The sequence below is a fragment of the Leptonychotes weddellii genome, chromosome 10 (genome assembly GCF_054177405.1).
Source record: "Leptonychotes weddellii isolate Sample4059 chromosome 10, ASM5417740v2, whole genome shotgun sequence".
NCBI lineage: Eukaryota > Metazoa > Chordata > Mammalia > Carnivora > Phocidae > Leptonychotes > Leptonychotes weddellii.
In genome coordinates, this window is record NC_138378.1 from 36,630,419 (window position 1) to 36,654,311 (window position 23,893).

A 23,893-nucleotide genomic window follows, 5' to 3' on the forward strand; every position below is an offset into this window, starting at 1 on the left:
ATGTCTTTCTCTGTTTGACTTTAAATAAGTAAAATCTTTAAAAAAAAAAAAAAAGAGCCACTGCCCCAATCACATGATCAGACAGTGAAGTTTAACTGCATCCTGTGTTGAGAAGACAGATACTTCTTTCTCCATTATTTAATGGCATGTTGGGGCTAGAAATATTGTTACCACCCATAGGCACAGTTTACTTCAATCTCAAAGATTTCAGAGTAACTAAATATTAATGAGTGTAGAGAAATGTACAACTGCAGAAATGATTAACTGAAAAATAAGCTAGGGATGTGAAGACATTTGAGTTTTATCTATGCATAGATGAACAGAGAGACAAATCAAAAGAGTATGTGTTTCCATCAAACCACTGCTGCAGTGTAATTTTTAGGAACTACTTTTTGAAGTCAACTTCATGAGGAATGTAGAATTCTCAGGACACAGTGTGAAAGGTTCCTGACATTCTCCTAAACTACGTTTATGTTGGAGAGGAAGGAGAACTAACATAAATGTCTCCTAAATTTATTTTTTATTTGAATGTAGCTATATTTTGAATATCTTGAGTTTCATGCTAGACAAGTAAACGTGTGCTGTATCATATTATATCCTATTATTTAAGGGAGCTTTTAAATTTCTATGGAACTATTTATTTTGGAATCAGTCCCAGTTTCTCCACATGTGGCAAAGAAGATGCTTAGACTTGGAAGGAAAGTTGGTCATACATCATATGAGGAGGTAAAGAAACATGAAAGGCCGGATGCACATCTTACAGCAGATCTGGATAAATATGGAGGACATTTCAAGGAACTTTAAATGACTTGCGGAGTGGATCTATTTAGAAATGAAAGGTCAAGCAAAAGTACATAATGAGTAACTTGGGTTATATTTCTCTAAATAAGAAATATCATCTTTTAAAATAAGATACAGAAAAATATTTTTCTGGTAGCTTTTAATGAAATAATGTCTTGTGTCAACAAATATGCTATTTTTCCATTGTTGGGGAAACACTATAGTTGGATCCTTAGCCAAAAAAAGCAGGCAGAACACAGGCTACATTTTTAATATTCAGATTAGAATCTTCCCTTCCTACTCAAGCTGTCTCCTTCAAAAGGGACAAATTAAGGAAATTAATAGGAAGTGGCATTAACATCCTCTTGGATCAATGTCGGCACCACAGAGGGCACAGAATGGACCAATTCTACAGGGAGTCATCAACATTTCCCCTAAATACTCTAATTATGTACCAGATGGTGGAATTCAGTGTATGCTCTGACTAGGACAAGGTCAGACCTAAGGACTGCTGTTTGATCTCCGAGAGCCAAATATCCAAGGTTTGCTTCTCAAATACAGGCTGGGTTTTTATCAGCTTTAATGCAATTACCAATTCTCCTTTCTCTGTTCCCAGCATAGCTCATATTTCAATCCCCTCCTTTTTTTCCACCACACAGGCCATACTGATAGTTCTAGTTAGAGCTAGGATATATCAAGGACCTCCTATGCCCCAGCAGTTTGAAAACAAGGGTCTGGGGCAGATGATGAGGATCAGTTCCATGTTTAGGTATGAGCCATGTTATAAGAAGCAGAGAATAAAGATACCTTGTATGAGTAAGTGTAAATTATGAATAAAGTCAAGAGTCAAGACATGTTTATATTCATCTCCAGAAGGTGATACCTGCCTCTGCTGTGAGGGGACCTTGTGCTAATGCCACATCATCTCTGAAAGCTGAGTACACAGAGCTGAAGTGGAGTTTGCTAAGAGAGGTAGTCACACATACTACAGGCGTCCCCTGACCATGCCTGTCACAACAGCCAGGCATGAAGACACAACACTAACCTGATCTCATTTTAAAGTGAGGTGAGTTAAAAATACTTCCAAGGGGAAACAGAAATAAGGGTTTTCAAATAAAGGAGTATTTCTTTAATTTTGATATAAATCTGTAGGGATAAACTAACCAAAATGACAAACTGTTGGACATAGATATTTGTGGAATATCTTATTTACCCTTAGTGGCCTTAGGGTAAATCCAAAAGGGTTGGTTAACATTTCTAATCCATGATTCTTACCAGAACAGATTATTTCATCCATATAGATCTGAGGTGATCAACATGGTTTCAAAGTTTGGAAAGACTGGGTATCTGATGAATGTTTCAACTTGAAACTATTAAAAATGTTACCATCTTTCTCTAGATCATGAAAGACTGGTCCCTTTAATGGTCATTATCTCTGGATAACTCACCATTAGATGGATGAAATTCTCAAAAGATTCAAGAATGGGTCTAGTATGACTGAATGAGAACAGGGCAAAAATTGCGAAGTGGCTCTTATGCCAAACATAAATATTGACAGCTTAGGATGTTCAGGAGGGAAAACCAGGTTTTCTTCTTTCTAGTTCTACAATGTCACTGATTACCCATGAAAGTATCCCTCATCTCCACTCACTGATTTTGCGGAGCCCTGGTTTTGGTTCAATCTGTGCTCAATTCTAAGGCCCAGGAGAAATTAAAGTTGGAAGGAGAGGGAGGATTCTATAGAGGGTGTCTGTAGAGCATATTATTTAAGCTTCAGAGGAGCAATGTTGAGCATACATGGTTATCTGCACCATATTCATGCTAGGACTGTATCCAAGCTTTTCTTCTATAGGAGCTAAAAATGCAAAGAACAAAAGGGAGACATAGGTTCATACAAGAGAACAATGGAATTGCAAAGAAACTTGCATGGGAATTTTTTTGGGGGGAAAAAAAAACAACTCATAAAAAGAGAAATAATCTTTAATGTCTAGAAATTCCAAAAAAGAACTCACAAGTAAGAAAAGAATCAACTTCATAATACTTCCAAATATTCATCCCTAGCATAGTCATTCCTATGAGGAAAAATAAATCAATAAAAAAATTTACCCAGACAATGTCAAGAATAACTGACCAGGGAGTGACTTTGGCATTGCGGAAATAATGTATGTTCTGAAGTAAGAAGGTCTGAGTTTGATTCCAATTACCAATCACGTTATCCTTTCTGAGTTAAATTCCTAAATTTGAAGTAGAGATTGATGACAATTCCTCCATCCCAAGACAATCACTGTGGGGCTCAAAAGGAGCAATACATGGGAAAGAACTTGGTACACTGTGAACCACAATATAAAGGGTGGTTGGGATTGTTATCACTGTAATCCACTGCATCTTCAGCAACCAAAGATTTCAACCAGATATTAAAAGGCAGGAGAAGTGATTTACAATAGACTCTCCTTCCTTCTTATTAACTGAATCATTCAGTTCCATTGGACGCTATAAAAAATTACAAGGGTGCAACCCTAACAAGAGATTGGATGGTGGTAGTTTGGAGGCCATGTTGTGTAAGAAACAGCAGAGGAACTGAAGGGTGTTGAAGGTAGAAAAGGAAAATCAGAGGAGGCGAGAGAGATAATGGTCTTCCCTGAAAGGCGGTTAGGTTATAACACAGACTGTGGAACAGACATGTTCTATTCTGTTACAGAAGAATGTGAAGGATGGATGAACCCTGCAGATGGAGATCACAGTAACGAAGATTATGGAAAGAATGCTCTAACAATAAGAGCAGTCCCCAGTGAAGAACTGCCCTGAGGTAGACAGTGATCAGCCTGGAGGTATCAAGAAAAGACTGAACCGGAAAGCCAGCTGAACTAAGTAACTTAAAAGGTCCTGTGACCTATGTTCTTCCCAGTACCTGAATACTTTCCTTAGGGAGAAGTCCTATAAGTTTTATCTGAATTTTACTTTAAATAAGAGCCTTAGACATAAAATATCACATGGTGAACTACTATTCCCTATTTTTCTCTTCCTTACATAAGCAGCATTATACCCAGTGTTGCCATGGCTTCTTGGTGGATGGAGTGTTCTTTGCCCTTTGACTTTGGACTTGGTTGCATGACTTGTGTTGGCCAATGGGACGCTGGCAGCCATGATGCATCCACATCTTCTGTGCTTCTGTCATCATTATGATGGCCACTGACCCTTCAGCACAGACCTCAAAATGAGACATCTTGAGTAGACTAACCCTATCTGAGCTGCAGATGATATGGAGCCAATGGTAAAGCCACCTCAACCTACTTACAAACCATTATTAAGAAATGAAAGCTTTTTTTAATGCCACTAAAATTGGGGGTTGGTCACCTGGCAATAGCGACTTATATAATATCTATCACAAAAGATATCTTAAATGATGAAGCAGAATTGTCCTAAGAGGCATACTGGAGGCTGTGTAACTAAATTAACAAAATAACCTCACTAGAAACTGGTCTAACCAATAAGACTGTTTGACCTTCAAAGAAGCAATAACAAAAGTGCTCTAATCTATTAATAAAAGTGAAATCATTTAGGAAAAAGAATGTAAATAAAAATTACTGTAATTACTACTGCTGGGAGGCATAAGTATTCTCTCCAAAGGATGCACTTACATTTTTTTGAGTAATGAGAAAGGGTAGACAAATGGTTTTGAAATGTTTTTCAACAAAGACTAAATAAATTCACCCTGCCAACCACAAGTCTGTAAAACCGGCAGCTGCGAGCAAAATGGATTTTAATCAAATTCAGATGAAATCACTGTTTCAAAGTACTCAAAGAGGTACTGTCTAGAATGCATTAACAAGTTCCACAATGTAAATGTTTATGCCCATACGACAACAATGGAAATGCCACATAACAAAGTATGTATGAACCTATTTTTTTTTTTTTCTGATGCAGGAACTCATTATAACTAAGAAGATCCCACATTAGGCTAGATATGGAGATGCTCACACCTGCTCCCTATAGTAGCGTCATGGGCTCAGAACTCCTAAAGAATGAGCCAGTGGAGATGGAGGGAGGCCACCAGGATTGAAGCCACAGTGGGTAAAGGTGCAAAGACTAATCCGCTGGCTTCTACAGGGACAACCTAAGGTATGACAACCTTAGTACTTACTTCATGGATAGTAAATCAAATTTTCATATCAGGGAACCATACTTGCTCCCAAGGTAAAAAGTATGCTTAGGTGAGAGAAGAGACATGTAAAATTTGAATTGCCGGAGGCTGCTTCTATTATGTGGTGAGATCTGAATGTAATCCTCATTGTGACCTGTCTGGATCATAAAGCAGACTGAAGAAGTTACAATGAATAATACGACTTCTATGCAATGCTCATATTTGCTGCATGCTCCATCTATGAACAATATTAAAGACCATAACTCATAACCTAGTAGAATTATGTTTTTTTTAACCTATGAAGACAAAGGAGTCTAATATTTTTCACTCTTTGTTAAAATATTTGTACTGTTTATGTACTGTTTCCCTTCCAACTATAGCATCCCTCTGCTGGCATCTTAAATTTCACTCCCTCTGTTCTTTATGATCATTAATTCTGTTCTTCCGATCAAGGATATTTGAGAAAATGCTCAAATGGGGCAGTTTTTAAGAAAGTATTTGCTGAAAAAAGCAAAAAAAAAAATTGAAATTAGGTGAAAATTATTGATATTAGAAGACTACTATGCTTTATTTGCGAAATTTCTTCCACAAGAGAAGATCTTCCAGCCAAGAATGTGACAAGCTAACTAATTTTAACGATGTCCTCATCAGAGACTCAAAACCCTTCATGTATACGGCAATAGGGTGTGTGTGTGTGTGTGTGTGTACTGAGGGGGTGGAAGGGACAAAAACAGGCTCCATCTAAAAACATCTGAATTCTATTGCCTCAAAAAGACAAAAAGCCTCCACTTGGTTACTGCAGACAAGGCAGCAGCCATAGTGTGTGCATCCTAATGTGCCCTCCAGTTTCCTGCCCTTTCCTATTTGCTGCCCCAGACCTGGCTAGAGGAAAATTAATGACGAGATGGAGAACACATTAAGTAGCTTTTAATTCTGATGGGGAAAGACAGAAGGTCCTTACTTCCTGGCCAAAGGGAGACAGTGAATTTTGGGATGGGCTAAGCTTTGACAGCGCCTCTCTCGTCAATTAGGAGTAGAAATGAAGAGAGGGGCGATGACATTTATGCTGCACATCATCCAAAGGTCTGCCCAGAACAGAGAATGACCCTTCCAGGCCAGGGTTAAAATAAATGGCTTTATGGAATCGCTTTGTTCAACTGCCTGCAACATTCTCTGAGTACCTACCATGAGCTTGGCATGATCCTGGCTGGAAGTGGCAGAGGAAGGACAGAGCAGTGAAGAACACCTCCTTCCTTCTAAGACTCTGGAGTTTAGTAGAACATACACACCCAAGAAACAGGAGAACACTGGCTGAGCAGCCCAGGATCCAATGAAATAACTAATAAATAAAAGACATGCAAACTGATTCCTCAATAGGAATGTTGAACAGAGGTGGATAAAAAAGAAAGGGTCACTCAGAGGAGAGGAAGATTCTACAGGGCCTAGGTTCAAGCCTCTCACGGAGGAGGAGGGCAGCTGAGTACCAGATGGTACTTTGTGAAGAGAGATGTACCTGAGGCCACTATGGGCGTGACTCACCTTGGAAGGGAGGCCAGCAGAACACCTCAGTCAGAGGTTATGAGTGATGAAGGGTTAGCGGGAGGCAGAGAGGGAGGGCAGCCAGGGGAAAGTGCCAAAGGCCTTCTGAGGTGACCCTCCAGCTGATAAGATCACTTGAAGGAGCTGTGAGAAAAAGACTTGAAGATGAAGAGCCTTTCTAGGACAGAAGTAACAGAAACTCAGAGAAAGAACTGGCATGTGGGGGGCATATGGCATAGGGGGAAGGGGAGTCAAAACTAAACCAACAAGTAAGGAGCTGAAATCACATAGGTTGGAAAATAAGAGTCAAAAAGTCTGAGAGGAGGAAGGAAAAGGCAATTAACTGAGCAAGAAGACACCGCAGGGCATGTGGTACTGCCTCCATTCCACGTATTAGAGGGGAGGGTATTTTAAATCCCTGGGTCCCTCCAGGAAGCTTGATGCATTACTAATGTGCTCTGCTACAGAACTGTCCTAATCATGGCAAAAACGGAGGATGTCAGTGAAGGTCACTGCCAACCGGGCACGTTCTCAAGCAGCACAAATTAGCCTGCCGGAATCCAGCAGACACAAACAGATTCCAAGCCACCATACTACAAGTCGACATGAAGCCATAAACAATCAGAAATGCTTTAATCACCTCACAAATAATGAGGCAGACCCAAATTTACAAGGTTGAGGTTTAAGAAAATGACGCAGGGTGGTGATAAAGATATGTTATCAGTGCTCTGCTATCCCCTATTTTTCTTTTATCGGAAATATTTAGAATATTTACATTTTCTATTTTAGAGGTCTAGATTTTTCCAATTTCGGATCAATTAGCTACACAGAGATAGTCTTAGTTCTTGACTCTTCTCATCTTGTTCGTTTTATTAAAAAATCTCAAAAAACATGCAGAATATGTTTACAAGTTTCCTTCCTCGAGCCTTGTCAAATGTGAGATGAGCCACAGAGCCTCATCCTGAGAGCTGAGGATCAGTTTCCAGACCTTGGGTGCCGCATTCTGACTGCCCGGAAGACCCAGCATGCCAGCTAACAACTGGACGTTCTGGGCTTCTTCGAAGTGCCTAGCTGGGCTACTTCTTGAACTGGATGGGAGTTGGAGTTTCTCGAAGAAGGTAAGTTCGACAGCTGACAATGTTTTCTTCTCTGAAACAACAACACACCTGAATTCGCTCAAAGCACGGCATCTGGTCACATCAAATTGTGTTCCTGGAGGAGGTGTGTTTAGAGACTGGGCGTGGGGATAGAAAACTCGATCTTCCCTCAGAAGGGCAATGTGGGTGTTCAGAAGGACTAACGACAGGCACTCGTCTTGGGCGGGGTCACCCTCGACTGACAGTCGTGTAGAGCAATAACTGAACCTCTGCCAGAGATGGGATGTTGACTTGCATATTTCCATGAAGAAAGTAAATCATGTCAACCAAGGTATTCCGGAATCTGGATGACAACCGAACTCCGTTTGTCAAAACTAAATCCGGGATTTCTGCTTTCCAATCAAGAGAAAGCTGAACCAGATCTTGCTGGAACAAAGGATGGTTAGTGCAGGCAGGGACCTCAGACTCAGGCAACAGGACAGTCAGGAGGTCACGGCATATCTGCTGACAGAGGGCTTTGTTGTAACTAAATACGGTGAGCAGGAGACTCTCTGCAGAGTCCAGGGATCTGATGCTCTGCCCACCAAAGCCAATTTGAATCTCCTCTAGTCCAGAGAGAGGTAGAGCATGAAAAACAGCCACTGAGCCTGATGGGTTATCTGACAGAACCAAAGCATATAGCATGGAATGAAGCAGGAGCAAACATGCTGGCTGAGGGTCAGGTTCTGCACAGTTAGCAACAGCAAGCCAGTAAACACCCTGGACTCTGTTCACGTCACCCGAAAGTTCTGGCAGGGAATGAGCCACGTGCTCAAGAAAGTCTTCTAAAGGGTGCTCTTGAAGTTTCAGCATCCAGGCTGGGAACTGCACAAGGGTCTGCTTAAATGCACAGCTCCTTCTAGCACCTTCATATCCTAGGTGGCAGACTGAGCTTGGGCAGGAGCCTGGGGATCCTGCAGCCCCTGAGGCAGTGGGAAGGCCTTTGAAAGGCGCCGCACTCTCTACCGGCCTAGTGGTCCCTGCCTCCTCACTGTGGCTGTGGCCAGCCTGAGCCTCTCCGGGGAAAGAACAAGACTCCAAAGACACCCCATGTGACTTCAGGGGTGCATCCAAGGGAAAGAGTTTCAGAAACGGCAGTCTTCTGATCAATGTTGTCACGTGGGAGGTGAGCCCACGGGGGTCACACAGGCTCCCCACATGCCTGCCGTGGTGGATCACCTCTGTGCCAGACTGTAGCAGGTGACTACCGGTATCTTTGTAAAGGTCTGAGAGCCTGTGGCAAAAATAGCGCAACCCACTGGTTCCTTCTGTCCTGCTATTTATCAGGGACTGTGGAGAGCTAACTTTTTTAGCAGCTAACTCTCCCTCAACTTGCTGCTCACCACAAAATGTTGAGGCTGGTGCCCTCTGAGGAATGCTGTGGGAGGCCCTCTCCTCACTAGAAATGCTTTCAGAGAGGACAAAGCACAGTAACTTGCTTCGCCTGGTCTGCTTGCCTCCATTATTTATAGACACTTCTTGGGACAAATCTTGCAGCAAACTCCAGTGGGACTCGATTCCCAAGCTGTGTTCATCTTTATAAGGCATCAACTCACTGAGATTTCCTGACCTATGCTGAACACGTTTTGTGTCGCCGGGGTTGCTTTCGTTAAGAAAAGTGATTTCAGGTAGATTGAAACATTTTGGTTGAAAAGAGCTGTATGCTCAGGATGACTATGTCTGCAAGCACTGGTCTGCAGCGCCTTGTGTCCTGAGGGCTGGTGACTTCCCTGGCGGGCTCTCTCTTGTGATCCTGAGGAGGGAGCCATAGAGCCCAGGAAGCTCTGTGTCTTGGGATGACCCTGGTGGTGGTTCAAATCCACCTCCCTCCCCTCTTCTCTGCTGTCGGTGTCAGTGACGTCTCTGGGCAGCAACGGGGCAAGATACCTTTTCTGTTCAAGATGTCAAAAACAGTTGAAATGGGGAGGTGGCAGTACCTTTTGCAAATCTTTTGCACATGAAGATTCTTGCAGTCATTGGTTTCATTGTGTAGATTAATGCAGAGGTTAAATCGAAAGCCTAAGCCATTCATACTGATTGATACATGATTTAAGAACAGATGATCTGATTCACAAACAGAACATCAATTTCCATATTACTTATCTTACAAATTGCTGCGTATTTGATAGAAAAAAAACATTGCATGGGATTGATCCACAGTATCCATTTCTTGGTCTAGTATTTTAATTGCTCCAAAACAAATCCTAAGATCTTTGATTCAATTTGCAAAAGGTCAGCCTCAGTTGTGAAAACAAGCCCATGACCATATGTCCAGAATGTAAAAGGAATAAGGGCATACTTAATGACAATCAGATGACAGGCCAAAAGAAATGGACAAGTATTTCCACCTTGGTCATCTTCCTCTTGCCTCTTGGCTCACTTCACGGGAATTCTTAATTATACCTGCCCTGGTTAGAACACCAGTGCCACAGCTACAAACCAGCTCTGTGAAAGGCCTACTGGGTGCCCGCTACAGGCCAGGCACAGTGGGCACAAAGAAATGAAGGGCAACATCCTGCTCTTCCCAAGGTTATCTGCTAGGGAGACAGATGTCCAGAGGAAGATAATGTCATTACTGCATGACTGAAGGGAGGTGTGGCAGTGGCCAAAGTCAGCTAAGCCTCCTGGGGCACACCCACCCTTTCATCTCTGTTCTGGAGTGTATGGGCGCCATCTGTGAGACTTCTACCACCTAGTACTTTGGGGGTGTTTTTGTTTTTTTAATTTAGGAGTGTATGAGAAGGACAAGTCCCTCATGGAGGAAAGTACAAGTAAAACCTTATAAATCATATGCCCAAATAAACCTTGGTTTGACAATCCACCAGAGAAATAAGCGAATCAACCAAGAGTATGTCTTTTGTACTACTGCCAACTCACAGTCTATAAAGTGAGCAGGATTTTTAAAACATCAAGAGGTACTCAGTTTCATTTCCAAACCCTGTATCTGATTCTGATTATATAATTCTGCCTTTTAAATACAGACCAAAGGAAAGGATACTGTTACAAATGAAAAACGGGGCCAGCGGCCTCCACCACAGTCACATGCCATTCAAATAAAGTCCAAGCAGTTTTCAATCTGCAGGATTCCGTTTAATTTTAAGTCCATATAATAGCTTGCCTCCCCTATTAGCCATTAATCTCACTGGGACTTCAAAATTCTAATTATGCAACTAAACATTAAGAAAATTTAATCACACAAGCATGCCATAATTTAAGGCGACCTTATCAATCTGAAAAATCATTACCTACCTCATATTTTAGCTTACGTTGAACGGTGCCATTGTGGAGTTTCTCATTATCCTGATAAGAAAATAAAAAGCCCTCTATATTAAATTATAGCTTGTTCATAGAGGGAAAAGAAACGGATTCGATTAGAAATATTTATGGGAACAAAATTCTAAAGAAGCATACTTGCTCAACAATGACAACCCTTCTATAGAATTTATATTCCTGAGGTAAACACGACTCTATCGATCCATCTGCCTGTAAGGGAACTGAAGCATCTAGTCCTACTCTTAAAATTCTAAGAATAATATTAAAAACAAAATTTCCTTAGGACACTTCTTAGGTTGCAGAATAGGAATGAAATGTTTTTATTTTGATAAAAATCAACATTGCAAATACGTATCTTCTCAAAAGCAAAATTATATATCTACTTAGGATAATTTATCAAGCAAAATTAAATACTTAAGGAAATTGGTTGTATTTTTGGAGAAAACAGAAAAATGTTATATGTAGAATCTTTATAAATCAAATAAAGTAAATGTTTTAGAAGACTGTACATTCACTTACGCATTTTCCCCAGAAGTAAAACATTTTAAAATAAAGTTTCTCTTGAATCAGCACTGTTTATCACCTGTTAAGCTCCACCCAAGCAATATTTAATTTTTCTAGAGCATTTTGCATCTCAATTTTCTCACTGACGAACAATAATAAAGAAGCCCATCACTGCCGCCGCCACCACCTTATGGCAAGGTCGTCTTGGAAACGTATGACCGATGGCTTGGCCCCCTCAGCTCACCTTCACCACATCGGCAGATGCACTGCTATCCTCACCAATCACGCGATGTAAGTCCTGAAGTCGTCTTTGGACTTCTTCTTCAATGTAAGCGCTGATCCTGCAAACAACAGAGGTGGGCTCGGTGGTACTTAAGGACTTCTAACTATACAGGGCACGTGAGATCCTTTCTTCATTATGCCCTTCAAAACGAGGAACTTTCTCATTCTAAACACCAACCATAACAACTCGGGACCTGGAACATTCTTCTACGTTCTAAGAAATCTAGTGCCATGTGTTCACTATCTGGGTTTTCCCAAAACAAGAAAGTAATGGACAAATAACAGAATCTTGAGGATAAAACGGAGAACAGGTGATCCCATCCAAATCTCTCCTGGATCTCCCTGGTGGAACCCCTGCTGCAGGGCGGAGAAGAATCACAGACACAGGTTTTGGAAGGCTCCATGGCCTCAGCCCTGACTTTGAGACCCAGCACTTCACTCAGCAAGCCTCAGTTCCCTCACATGGAAAACAGCGACAGTTATTTCTCACATCACAAAGTCATTTAAGAGGATTGAAAGAAAAAAAAAAGTGGATACAATCTCTGTGAATCTTCACTATCCCAAAGGAACAATGCCTTGAATTGTTTCTGCTCTGTCTTGTCTCTCCATTGGTACCTGGCTGGGAGAAACCATATTTTAAAGGCCTCTCTACCTTCCAAACTCCCTGGCATGGGGCTGAGACGGTGGAAGCAAGAAATGGTTGACTACTGAGGCAGTTGTCAACTAGACATCTGGTACCCTCGAGAACCTAAGTGAAATTGTAGGAAGTACACACCATCCACCCAGCGGAACTGGGGAGACCAGGGAATTTCAGTTCCAGCTAAAATCCTTCTAGTGGCTCAGGCTGCCCACATGGAAGGCTCACTTAGTTCTAGGCTCTCCTTCCCCCAGTTCTAGAAACACTGATTAGATGGATTATTTAAAATGAACTGTTTTGCATGTTTATGTCTGAGCACACTAAAAAAGAATCTGCTTTCATCTCTCTAAACACATGCACAGTCCTAGAAACATTTCGGTACTACTGACCATGCCTGGATGAATTTCTGAAATGTTAGGTAAAGAGATTAATATTGTAGGCAAAACAGCACAGAAGAATGGATAGGGTAATAAAATGTGGTAGTTACCTTTCAGCACCGAAAGGAAAATCATACACAGCTGACCCAGAGCCAAGGGCGCTTACAAATGAATTACTTCTCTGGACCTTTACTTAAATGTTAAACTAGCCCCACTGAAGATGCAGACCTAGATTTAAGGGGATACAGAGGCTCATAGCATTCTGAATACATTTTGATATCTGAATACGTATTGTCTAATGCCCAGGGCTCATGACTGCCCAATCTGAAATGTCCCCATGACACAGATGGAGTTGAGGAAAATAATCCATTTTCTTAGAGGCAAACAATGATTAAGTCAATTTATCTGAAAGCTCCAAGCCACAGAGCAATTTACAATGCCACTCAAGTTGAAAATCATTTTACTATAGTAGCATCAGATGTATATGCTATTCATGATCATTCCAAATATACTGGTACAGTTTCTTTTACAGACTTCATCTATTTGTAATTAATATTTCCATAAATTAACTGTCAGCACAAGGTCCTTCTTCTTGGTATGGTGCAATTAGCTCTACTTCTTTGTTCCTCTCAGCTTGGACTTGGTTCACTCCTTTCTGGATGAGGTGGTTTCCCTGTACCTTCTAATTCTACCTGCTCACACAACATTGCACCAGCATTCCTTGGATCTGGTTGGCCAGTCCCCAGTCTTTGGTTTCCTTCAAATGATACCTCTCCCCACCAGGCAGCAATTGATGGAAACAAAGCATACACAATTCAAGGACACCTATCACTTGTCACCTTTGATAGATCTCTCCATATGCAAACTGGACCATATGAGGTACAATAAGCCATTAACTCATATCACAAATGTAGATTTGGCATCAGTTTAATGTCCAGTACCTGGCATCCATCAGAGGGACCAGGTGAGACTTTTCAGCACTGGGTGGCAAGCTGGAAGAAGCAGCTTTTCCCTCCAAGGTCCCACGATGCCCTTTTTGAACACCATCAACCTCACAGATCTTCTGCTTCAACTGTTGGATTTCATGCTCTAATCTACAGAGACGGGAGTTACATTAATTAATTTATTAACAGTATTGCCTGAGCATCTTCAGTGGGTGGGACACTGTTCTAGAAACATGGGGGATCTAGACAAACACTCTTTGCAAAGAGCTTTACCTTCTAATAGAAAAGGTGCCATATCAGACAAGATTTAAGTGATAAGGAGCCACAAGAAGGATTCAGAACAAATGCTGTAGGGGTCCAAAGTTGGAAAGAGTTTAATTATCAAGGGCAAAGATGTTCCCACTGTGCTCCAAGCCAATCCTCTGAGGTAGATGGGCAGGATTCTGAGCCCCCTACCACTGCTTCAATGAAAACAGTTGGTCTTTGATTTTATATCGGGATCCCCCTAAATACTTCAGTATGACAAAAGAGATCGAAACTTTAAAGAATTTTTAAAAACCACCTATCTAGGAGAATCCACGGCGTCAAGGCAGTTCTAAGTTGAGTCTTCAGAGACCAGTGGGAATTCGGATGTTTGGAGATAAGGGTGAAGGGTTCTCCAGGTGCAGAAAGCAGTATGAACAAAGGTCTACGTCATGAAAACTAGGAATCCACTTTGGCTAAGGCAGAGGGTGTGGAAAAGGGAAATAGGTGAGAGACCTAGAAAGCAAGGTCAGTATCTTGAGAAATTAAAATAAACCATAAATTGTTGAACCAAATATTTATTTCCAATGATAAATGATACATCTAATACAAGGTAAAGTGTGTATAAGGCCATTCTCCTGCTGGCCCCGGCATGCTTGAATCCAGGGCCGTGAGACCAGAGGGCCAAGCTTGCCAGTAAACATGGTCCCTGGGACCAGGTACACGAATCCCAGCCAAGGGATACAGCTCAGGCACTGTGTGAACTTGGGCAAATTAATGAAATCTGGGTCCCAAGTTCTTCATACACCTAAGGAGAGAATCAACTAGTCTTCCAAATTCTCTCAGTTCCAAACTTCAGAGATTCTAGCTTCAGATGCTGGCGTACCATGATATTGCCAGCTCTCTGGTGTTATCAACAGCAATTTGAGCTGTCCTGAACATGAGAGCCAAGTTCTTAATTCTCAGAAATGTGATTACAAGGTCACCAGGTCAGCACTCATGGGTTTCACAGAAGGCAATGCCCAGCTTAACTTAGCCCTTCATCTGTGTACTGATGAGCAAGTACTTAACGAAGCATCAACTTGCACATTATGAAGTATTTTCAAAGGAGGAAGAAGAAACCATGAAAAATTGATGTTAGGGGCCAGTTGGTGGGCAAAGAACCAGGGAACAATATTAATATAAAGTCTCAGAGATGGTAAGAAAAATGAGTTGCATGTAAGTGAGTAACTGCCAATGTTCAGAACTAAGATGACACGTACTGGAGTTGTTCAAGGACATCCTACAGTGCTGCAACAATGGAAAAGACTCCACAGAGCAAAGGGTTTGGTGTGGGGCCCTGAAGCCCAAACGGGATTTATACAAAGGGCAAAGGAAGCAGGGTATCCCAGGAAATGGTCTCAGCACATACCTGGGCCACAGCCCTGGGGCCAGCAGACAAGAGGACACAGTGGCCCAGAGTGGGGCGGTGAGCAGACCTGCCACCTTCTAACTGCATGACACTTGTCCCCAGTGGCTATATAACCACTGGGTGAAAAAGAAGACAGAAAATGGATTGAATCTTGTTTATGAGGAAGCCAAAGAAGGAAAGCCAAGTTCAGTGCACTGTTGTCTGATCTGGTTCCATGCGAATTTAAAATTTCATGCTTGTGGGATTTCACGAGAGGCGGACTCGGGCTGCACGGCAGGCCCTGGCTTAGCCATGAGAACCCAAAGAGATAATAACATGCAAAACCAACACCCACAGAAAGCTGCAGGAGCATCACAGCCAGAGCAAAGAGCTCAGAAGTGTTGGCCTGAATTAGGTCTTAGCAAAGTCTACTCCGTCAAAACACATGAAGCTGAAAGCATCCTTTGTGTGGCTTCTGGAGGAACGCTGACATTGGGGAATCACTTCCATGGAAATCACAATACTGTATCCGCTGTAATAGAGTATTAATACTAAATGGCAAGGGAGTGAAGCTGCTTGACAAAAGCCAGAGACATCAAGCTAAAAGCTCACGCTGCATTCTTGCTGCACACTGCAAAGTATAAATTGAGAGTGTGCCCTCCACTATTTTAAATTTCCTGGGGCTGGAGCTTTATCCAGCAATTTCATTTACATAACACACCTGCAATCATTTTCTTAAACCTCCAACCTATTTCTCCCAAGTAATAGCATTATGGTTTTTGATTGTTATTTCTTGCTGGTTTGCTAGAAGGAATTACCAGAGAGCAAAGGTAAATAGAACCCACAGTATAAGCAGATCATTTGAGAGGGACGTTGTCCCAACCTGTTTGGCAAGATGATGGAGAGAGGCTCCAGCCTCACAGCAGGTCTTGCTTTGTCATCGGTATGGATCCCAGGTCTCTGCCAATGTCAAGCTGGGCTCCTACAAGCCAGCTGACTGGGCTTTGGTTACAGCCCCTCAGGAGGTGCTTGTGGGTGGTTAGAATGCTGGAGAGCGGGCAGCAGTCCAGGCCCTCCAACCTGGGCTTCAGGTACAATCTCAACTGACCAAAGGGTTTGGAGCTAAAGAAAATGCACAGGCCCCGGTCTCCTCTGCCCCCTTCTGTAAGAGTGAGGACTCTGAGGCCCAAAGATCAAAGAGTTTGCCAAGGCCAGCCAAGCAGAATGGGGCTGGGCCAGGATATGAACCACCCCCCTACCCACCCTGGTAGGACAACAAATTGGGTGATGTTTGCACACCAGGCAGCCTACAGATTTTTGGGAGGCTTGGCATCATGTCTGCTGGGCTACCAGAAAAAGTGTTCTCGAATTCATGTATTTATTTCTTTTGAAAACCTACGGTGTAGGAAGCATGGTGACGGGGAATGGGTGGGAGAAGATAAATACTCTTTCTTTACCATGAAAATAGTGCTAGTTCCTAGTTTTAGTTTTCACAACACCAAAAGAAATGTGAGTAAATCATCACCACACATGCTTAAAAATACCACTGTGTTCAGAATCACCTGGAGAATTTTGTTTGTTTAGTAGTTTACTCTTTAATGCAGAATCCCGGGGCCTCCCCAAATACTGTGAATCAGGAGGGGTAGGAGAATGGCTGTTTTTCAGTTTCCCACCGGGTGTGGACATCAGCACAGGGTGCAGTCTGCGCACGAGGGGATGATGTTTTATTGTAACCAGTGTGGTCCCAGAGAAGATGGTAAGCCCATGGTGAGGATGAAGGGAGTGGAGAGGATAGGAAAAATCCAGAAGAGGGGCTCAGGAGGGGGTAAAGAAGGGGACAGGGAGAAGGAAAAAAAGAGGGAGGAAGGGAAGGTAAAGAGAAAGGGAGAGAGAGGGCCAAAGGAGGGACAGGGAAGGAGGGGAGGGGATGGACCCAAGGGAGGGGGCAGGTTGGAAGCTGTCCTATTTATCAAATACGAACACATTCGCATTCCATAGGTCAGTGGAGTAAGGGACAAGGGCTTTGGTTTTCTTTATGTGTTTTTTTCAACTGTAAGCCAACGATTCTAAAATGAGGATCCTAAGGAGAAAAGAAAATGTTTAGGGGCACTTTCTCAGCTTTGGCTTGACAATAACCATTTGCTGGTGTATTAGAGAACACACAAGCAGGAAAGAATTACTTTTGTAAAAGACAGTGAGAGACACAGCAGGAGGGGTGGAAAACACGCAATCATTTGTGTGCCACGCTCTCCCTTCCCGGTCTCACCTCTCCCTGTCCTTCTCCAGGGCTTCCTGCTCGGCTTCCAGGCTGGCCCGGAGCCCCGACTGCTCACTGCTGCTGCTGTTCAGCGTGGCCAGCTTCTGCCTCTGCTCCTCGATCTCCAGGCCCAGGGTGGAGCGCCTCTGCAGGGCCGAATGCCGCCTCTCCAGCCTGGCCACGGCCCGCTCCAGCGCCTCCCTCTGCTGCTTCTCCCGGGACTCGAGAATCTCCTTCTCCTTCTTCCTCACTTTTTCCTCCTGACGTGCAATGTTGGCAGTGAATTCAAAGGTGGCTTGGAGCTTCTGCAGCTGGCTCGCATTGGCCTGGTACTGTGCAAGCTGTTCTTCTTTCTCTTCCATTTCTTTTTCCACTTGATACAGAGTGTTATCTAAGCCGAGAGGACCTCTGTCAAGGATTTCAAACGCTCTCTGCTTCTCCTCCAACAGGGTCGGCAAATGATTCTGCAGGAGGTACTGGAGCTGGCGTTCTTTATACTGCAGCCTGTATTCCGCCGGCTTTATTTTCTCTAAATTTTGAGCCACCAGGGTGACATCTGTGACGCTATCATCATTGTTCTCCAACAATCTACCATCTTCTTCATTTGCAGATTTTAAACGCTCCAGGAGCTCCTGTTCTTCCTCAACTTCTTTTTTCAGGAGGTCCTTCTGCTGAACCAGGTCTTTCTCCAAGTTAGCTAGCTTGACCAGCTGCCTTCTCTTGAACTCTAAGAAATGCAGCTGAGCCCTCTCTAACTCCTCACCATCCTCATCCCCTTCGGCCCGGGCCTCCTTCACCCGCAGCAGGGACTCCCAGATACCTTCCAGGTCCTTCTTCTCCTCCTCCACCCGCTGCACTTCGCCTCGCCGGAGGAGCCGGATCATCTCCTGCTTCTCGCGCAGCTGCTCTTCCAGATGCACCACAAGCATGACCTGCTCCTTCTCCTGCTCCTCCAGCCTTTTCTTCTCCAGTTCGAGCTTGGCGTACTGCTCATCCTTCTCCCTTTTGAGCCGATCCAGCTCTTGAAATATCTGGAGCTTCTCGGCCTTCTCGTTGTTGTTGAGTTCTTGCAGCCGCTGGAGCTCTTCTTTGACTCGGAGAAAGCTCTCCTCCTCTTGCTTCTTCTTCTGCAGCTCGATTTCCTGCTGCTCCCTCAGCCTTTCCTCTTCAAACTTTTCCTTCTCGGCGAGCAAATCCTTCAGCTTGCTCTCAATGTGGAAGCTGCGGCGCTTGAGGCTCTCCTCCTGCTTGCGGATCTGGAGCTGGACAATCTCCGTCTCCTTGCGCTGAGTCTCCACCTCCTGCTGCATCCGCTCCAGTTCGGCCTTATCTGACTTTTGCTTTTCTTCCATTTCTTCTATGAGTTTCCTGAAATGCCAAATGTTGGCTGATTATCATTTGATGGCTAAGCACAAATGTTGTTCTAACTTTTCTCTAACTGAAATGTTCTGAAAATGGACAGACAACACAAAGTCAAACACTTTGCAAAAATAAAAAGTGGGGGGAACTGCTTTTCTTTTCATTTCCAGCAGCATCATGCTTAACTTTTTTACTCTGTAACTGTCCAACATATCATTTGCCTAATCTCCTGAAGTAGCCTCTGATATCATTTCTTTGTAGAGTCTATAAGCATAATGTGTTATGCATGATATAATTTTAAAAGCCCCCTGAGCTCAAAGAGAAAGAACCATGCCCAATTTAAATTTAAATGTGAATAATTTTATTCAGCCCAATGGCTAAAATTCAATAGAAATTCAGTTACAAAATGACATTAAATAAAAATGCTTATGCTGTCTTCAACTCATTGGGGTCAAATATCAAAGTCAAGATAATCGACAGTTCATTGTTCCAGCTCAAATAACCACATGCTATTTAGCATTTAATCACTAGTTTAGGACAAATGGTAATCACCAAATGGCCCAAAATATTAGTTTATTAACATGTAATGCTGAAAATAACAGGTGTCTCCATGAGAATACTGAGATGCATGATTGCAGAGGTGACATGTCATATTTGGTCCTGCAGAACAAATGATCCCCACTGGGGGCTAAATCTGTGTTTTGAGGTTGGGATGCCTCCAAAGAAAAAACACAGGGCGTGCAAAATATCAATACGTGGCCTCTATCTCCTGACCCACCTAAGATCTATTTTATATGATGCTGGAAACTAAACTAATTCGTTTGTAACATCTAAACTCCAGAGTCCAGAAAATAAATATCCAATTTTCCAAATTGGAAATATCCAATCCAAATATCCAATCTAAATTTTCTGTGGCCTTAGTTTCTACTCCAGTATCTATCCTTTCTCCATTTCTTGGCTTGTTAAATAGGATGGAGGGGGAAGAAAATGCTTAGCTTTATCAGACAATTACATTCAGAACATATTAAAAACAAAACAAAACAAAAACCTCTCCAAATCAGCTAAACAACCACACACACACACACACACACACACACACACACACACACACACACACACCCCAGGAGAAAAGTGAGCAAAAAATATAAAGAAACAAATTACAGAAGGGAAATACAAATGGCCAAACAACATAAGCAAAGATGTTTAAGAGGGGAAGAGGCATAAAGGAAGGGCAACTGTCATTCTTTGGGTTTTTTAAAAACCTCAGGCGATATTACTAAGGAGGATGTCCTTTTGAATTAAATATAAGTAAGCATATACTTGGCGTATTAAATTTAGCAAGTGCATGAAATTTGACTACTGACTCTATTCCCCCTTTCTCACGAGTATTTGAAGATGTACTATTTGAAAAGTTCAAACGCGCGGTAAAATGAACCAGCTAGAGGAATGACCTGCAGTTATTAGACACGTAAATACCTGACACAGAACAATAGGAAGGTCCTGAAAGAGACCCCGATGAACTCTGAAAGATTAATGCAAGACTCCAAAGACTACACTAGTGTTAAAACTGGTACCCCACGTGGCTTACCTTTTACTTTCTAATTTTTCAAGTTCTTCACGCTGTTGCCGCTCAAATTCAAGTCTAATAAAAAATCAAATGAAAATAAGTCACTTTTCTGAAAGAGCTTTTCTCTTTCTCTCTTATTCTCTGTATATAATTGCATATTACAAGGAGCATCCATTTTTAAGCATTATTTTTAATTACGATGGATTAGCAAGTTTAAAATGTTTTCTTTGCTCTACCTATGACTATGATTAGAAATTAGACATACGTTTGGGTGCTTGCATTCAGGCAGAAAAGAACATATTTTACTTGAAGGAAAACAAACAAAGCACCACTGTACTGAAAAAGCAGAGTTAAAGGAAACTTCTAAATGATAAGCATGTCTATTCTACACAGCTTAGTCACTGATAAGTGTATATAAAAATGGAGAATCTCTACCTTAGACAGATGGGTCCTTTTATAGGGAAAAGACTGCCAGGGAGGTAGAGAGAGAGAGAGCACAGACATCAATTAAGAAAAGAATTAACTGGGGGAAAACATCAGGAGAAAAGCAGTAAGGTACTTAAAAGCCAACAGCCATGCACACACTGAAACATCTTTTTATAAATATCACATTTCCCAATAATTTCTCGAAGCAAAGACTCCAAAGAGTTAGCTGTGTTATGTTTGCACATTTCCCATCATAATGATAGCACTAATAATGAGTACCAATAATAATTGTGACAGTAGTCAAATCCATAGTTTTACCACTTTGTACATGGTTCTACTGTAGGCAGGTTCATCAAGAACCTCCTATGACCAGTAGTTCTAGGATACAAGTAACTGGGGACTACATAGTTTGTGAATGGGTTTACCAGAGAGCGAGCAAAATAAAGGGGGTTAGTCACTGGGAATTTTAAAACAACTTGCTAAAATATTGATAACAAAAGTTGATTTCTTCTCAAATACTAGACTTACTGACTACAAGATTTCATTCTTCTTAAACAGCATGAACAGTAATTCTTTTTTTTTTTTATTTAACCACATATTTATTGCTCTTTCTTCCTTTCTGTACCTTCAAACCTCCATTTGGGACTATTTTCCTATTGTCTGAACAATATATTTTTTTTTTATTCTTATGTTAATCCCCATACATTACATCATTAGTTTTAGATGTAGTATTCCATGAATGAACAGTAATTCTTAAACTTACACATGTTCCCATTATGGTAAATGGCAGATACAGCAAAAAAGCAGAACTACGGAAAAATTCATCACAAACTTTCCTTGTATTATGTGCAAATGCAGACTGGCAAAAGTTACCTTTACAAAGAGCTAACAAATGTTTCAATTAGATGTGTTATCCATTTAATTTGGGCTATTAATGAGCATAAGATGTTTGGTGGCTTTTGTAAGCAGACCTGCGTGCTGTGCTGAGTGCTTTACCCATGTTAGCTCACTTTGTCTTCCCAGCAAATCCTAACGATAACGAATAGTATCTCCATTTTACAAATGAGGAACCCAGTGCTCAGATATGTGAAAGAACTTGTCCAAGGTCATAATGGTGAGATGTGGTAAAGCCAGGATCTGAACCCAGGGCAGCCTACTTCCAAAATACCATCACTTAACTCTTAAGCAATGCTCAGATTTGTGATATACAATAAAAGAATTATATCCTTCACTGAAACTTGTCATTTAGTGTTATACGTATCCTCCTACCAAAAGAAAATAATCTGCAGATTATAGGCATTGCCATCCATGAGAAATCAATCACATAAACGTATATGAAAAGTATTTGCCAATACTCAAGCTCAGCACATATGTCATTACTCTAAGTAGGGATAAGGTTTCATTAAAGTTATTATATGACTGTTCTCTTGTATACAACAAAAGAGAGAACACTGGAAATATTTCATAGTATTTTTTAGACTTCAGTGCAGTTTAGGCTTTCTAGAAATATTTACACAGTCAAAAAGTATCACTAGATAAAAAACTTTTAAAATCAGAGAACTTCCCTAATGGAACTGTCTTTAGTCTCTGTTTTTACTTTCTAAGAACAGCTCACAGAACCACGAACACACACTGCTCTGACAATGTCACAGGCACGTGGTCATAAGCCAAATGCTCCTCTGAGAGTTGGGAGACCTGGGTTCAAATGAAATCCTATCACTGAGGACCTGTTTACAAGGGGCAGGTGCTGGGCTGGGTTCTTAGTGGGCAATACCCTCACTCTGTTCTCCCAACCCTGCCAGGCTGACATGTTTCTCATTCCCATTTTATAAAACAAAAACCTGAGGCTTAAAGCAAGTAAGTAGCAGAGGGAGAACTTGAATCCAAGTCTGATATTAAAATCTGGGCTGCTGACCACTACAATTGTCGCTAGTGAGCTGCGTGATCTCAGGAGGTCACAAAATGTGGGTGTGAATATCTTCATCTCTCATGTGATGCTCTGAGCACCCTTTTTTTTTTTTTTTTTTGAGCATGGCATCAGGCATAGGGGGGTTTCAGGGATACAGCAGTCTATAAAGGTGACACGGTTTCTGACCCCACAGGACTCTCAGTCTGTGACAAATAAACACAAGTGGGCACCCAATGAGTCGCAAGCTAGGACTGAAGGACGCAGTGTTATAACATACAGAGTGGGGTACTGATCCCAGAATTTGGTACTACCTAGAATCAAGGCAAGCTTCCTGAGGAAACGTAAACCTAAGTTGTGCCCTTCTTCTTCATGCATAATAGAGCAATGCAAGAGAAGCTCAATAAAACCAGATCTTGGCTTGCTATGGGGGAAGTGGCAAGACACGAAGCTTACAGGACAACAGAAGCCAGATAGTGAAGAGCCTTGGAAGTTATATTAAGGACTCCGAACTTGATCCTAAAGATGGTGGCAGAAAAGTACCTTGGGACAGTGTTGTCGAAGAACACATAGAGCTGGTGTTCTACAGAGAACAGATAGGAGGGGAGCAATAAGGGAAGCCAAGAAACTAGGAGGCCACTATAGTCACGTAAATGAGAGCTGATGGAGGCAAGACCTGGTGTAACTGGGATAAAGAGATCTCTGATCTAGAGGTCAAGCTGACAGATCTTGGGGTTGTGATGAGAAAGGAAGAGTCAAAGATGCCCTCTCAGGTGTCTGGCCAGGCTACACAGGAGGTGGGAGGGCAAAACCTAACTACCAAGAGGATGAGTTAAAAGGTCTGCAGGTGTGAACATAAATTCTAGTGATTATGAGACCACGTATGAGTTACTTAACCCTGGACACTTAATTTTCACAGAAATCAAAGAAAATAATAAGCCCTACCTCAAAGGGTTGTAGCCAAGATCAAATGAGGTAATACATGCAGAGTACGTAGAGCACCTGTGCATATTAAGTGCTCAAGTGTTGCCTCTTATTGTTAGGATCCACTGGGATGAGGAGGAGCACTGGGGACAGAGCCAGTGGGGGAGGCAGAAGTAGTGATGGTAGCTGTACCACTGCTAGTACTCCC

At 42.1% G+C, this 23,893-nt stretch overlaps 1 protein-coding gene across 1 annotated transcript in view; it reads right to left on the reverse strand.

The window, feature by feature from the left end:
* Window positions 1-2,744: 2,744 nt before the first annotated feature.
* The window catches only part of KIF16B (kinesin family member 16B), a 181,663-nt gene continuing 160,514 nt past the window's right edge, over window positions 2,745-23,893 (reverse strand). The window contains 9 exon segments of the mRNA XM_081833249.1: window positions 2,745-7,797; window positions 7,799-9,251; window positions 9,254-9,488; window positions 10,846-10,896; window positions 11,618-11,714; window positions 13,611-13,763; window positions 17,513-18,871; window positions 20,451-20,504; window positions 20,865-20,897. Coding sequence (XP_081689375.1) covers window positions 7,365-7,797; window positions 7,799-9,251; window positions 9,254-9,488; window positions 10,846-10,896; window positions 11,618-11,714; window positions 13,611-13,763; window positions 17,513-18,871; window positions 20,451-20,504; window positions 20,865-20,897 — 3,868 coding nt within the window. The 3' untranslated portion in view covers window positions 2,745-7,364.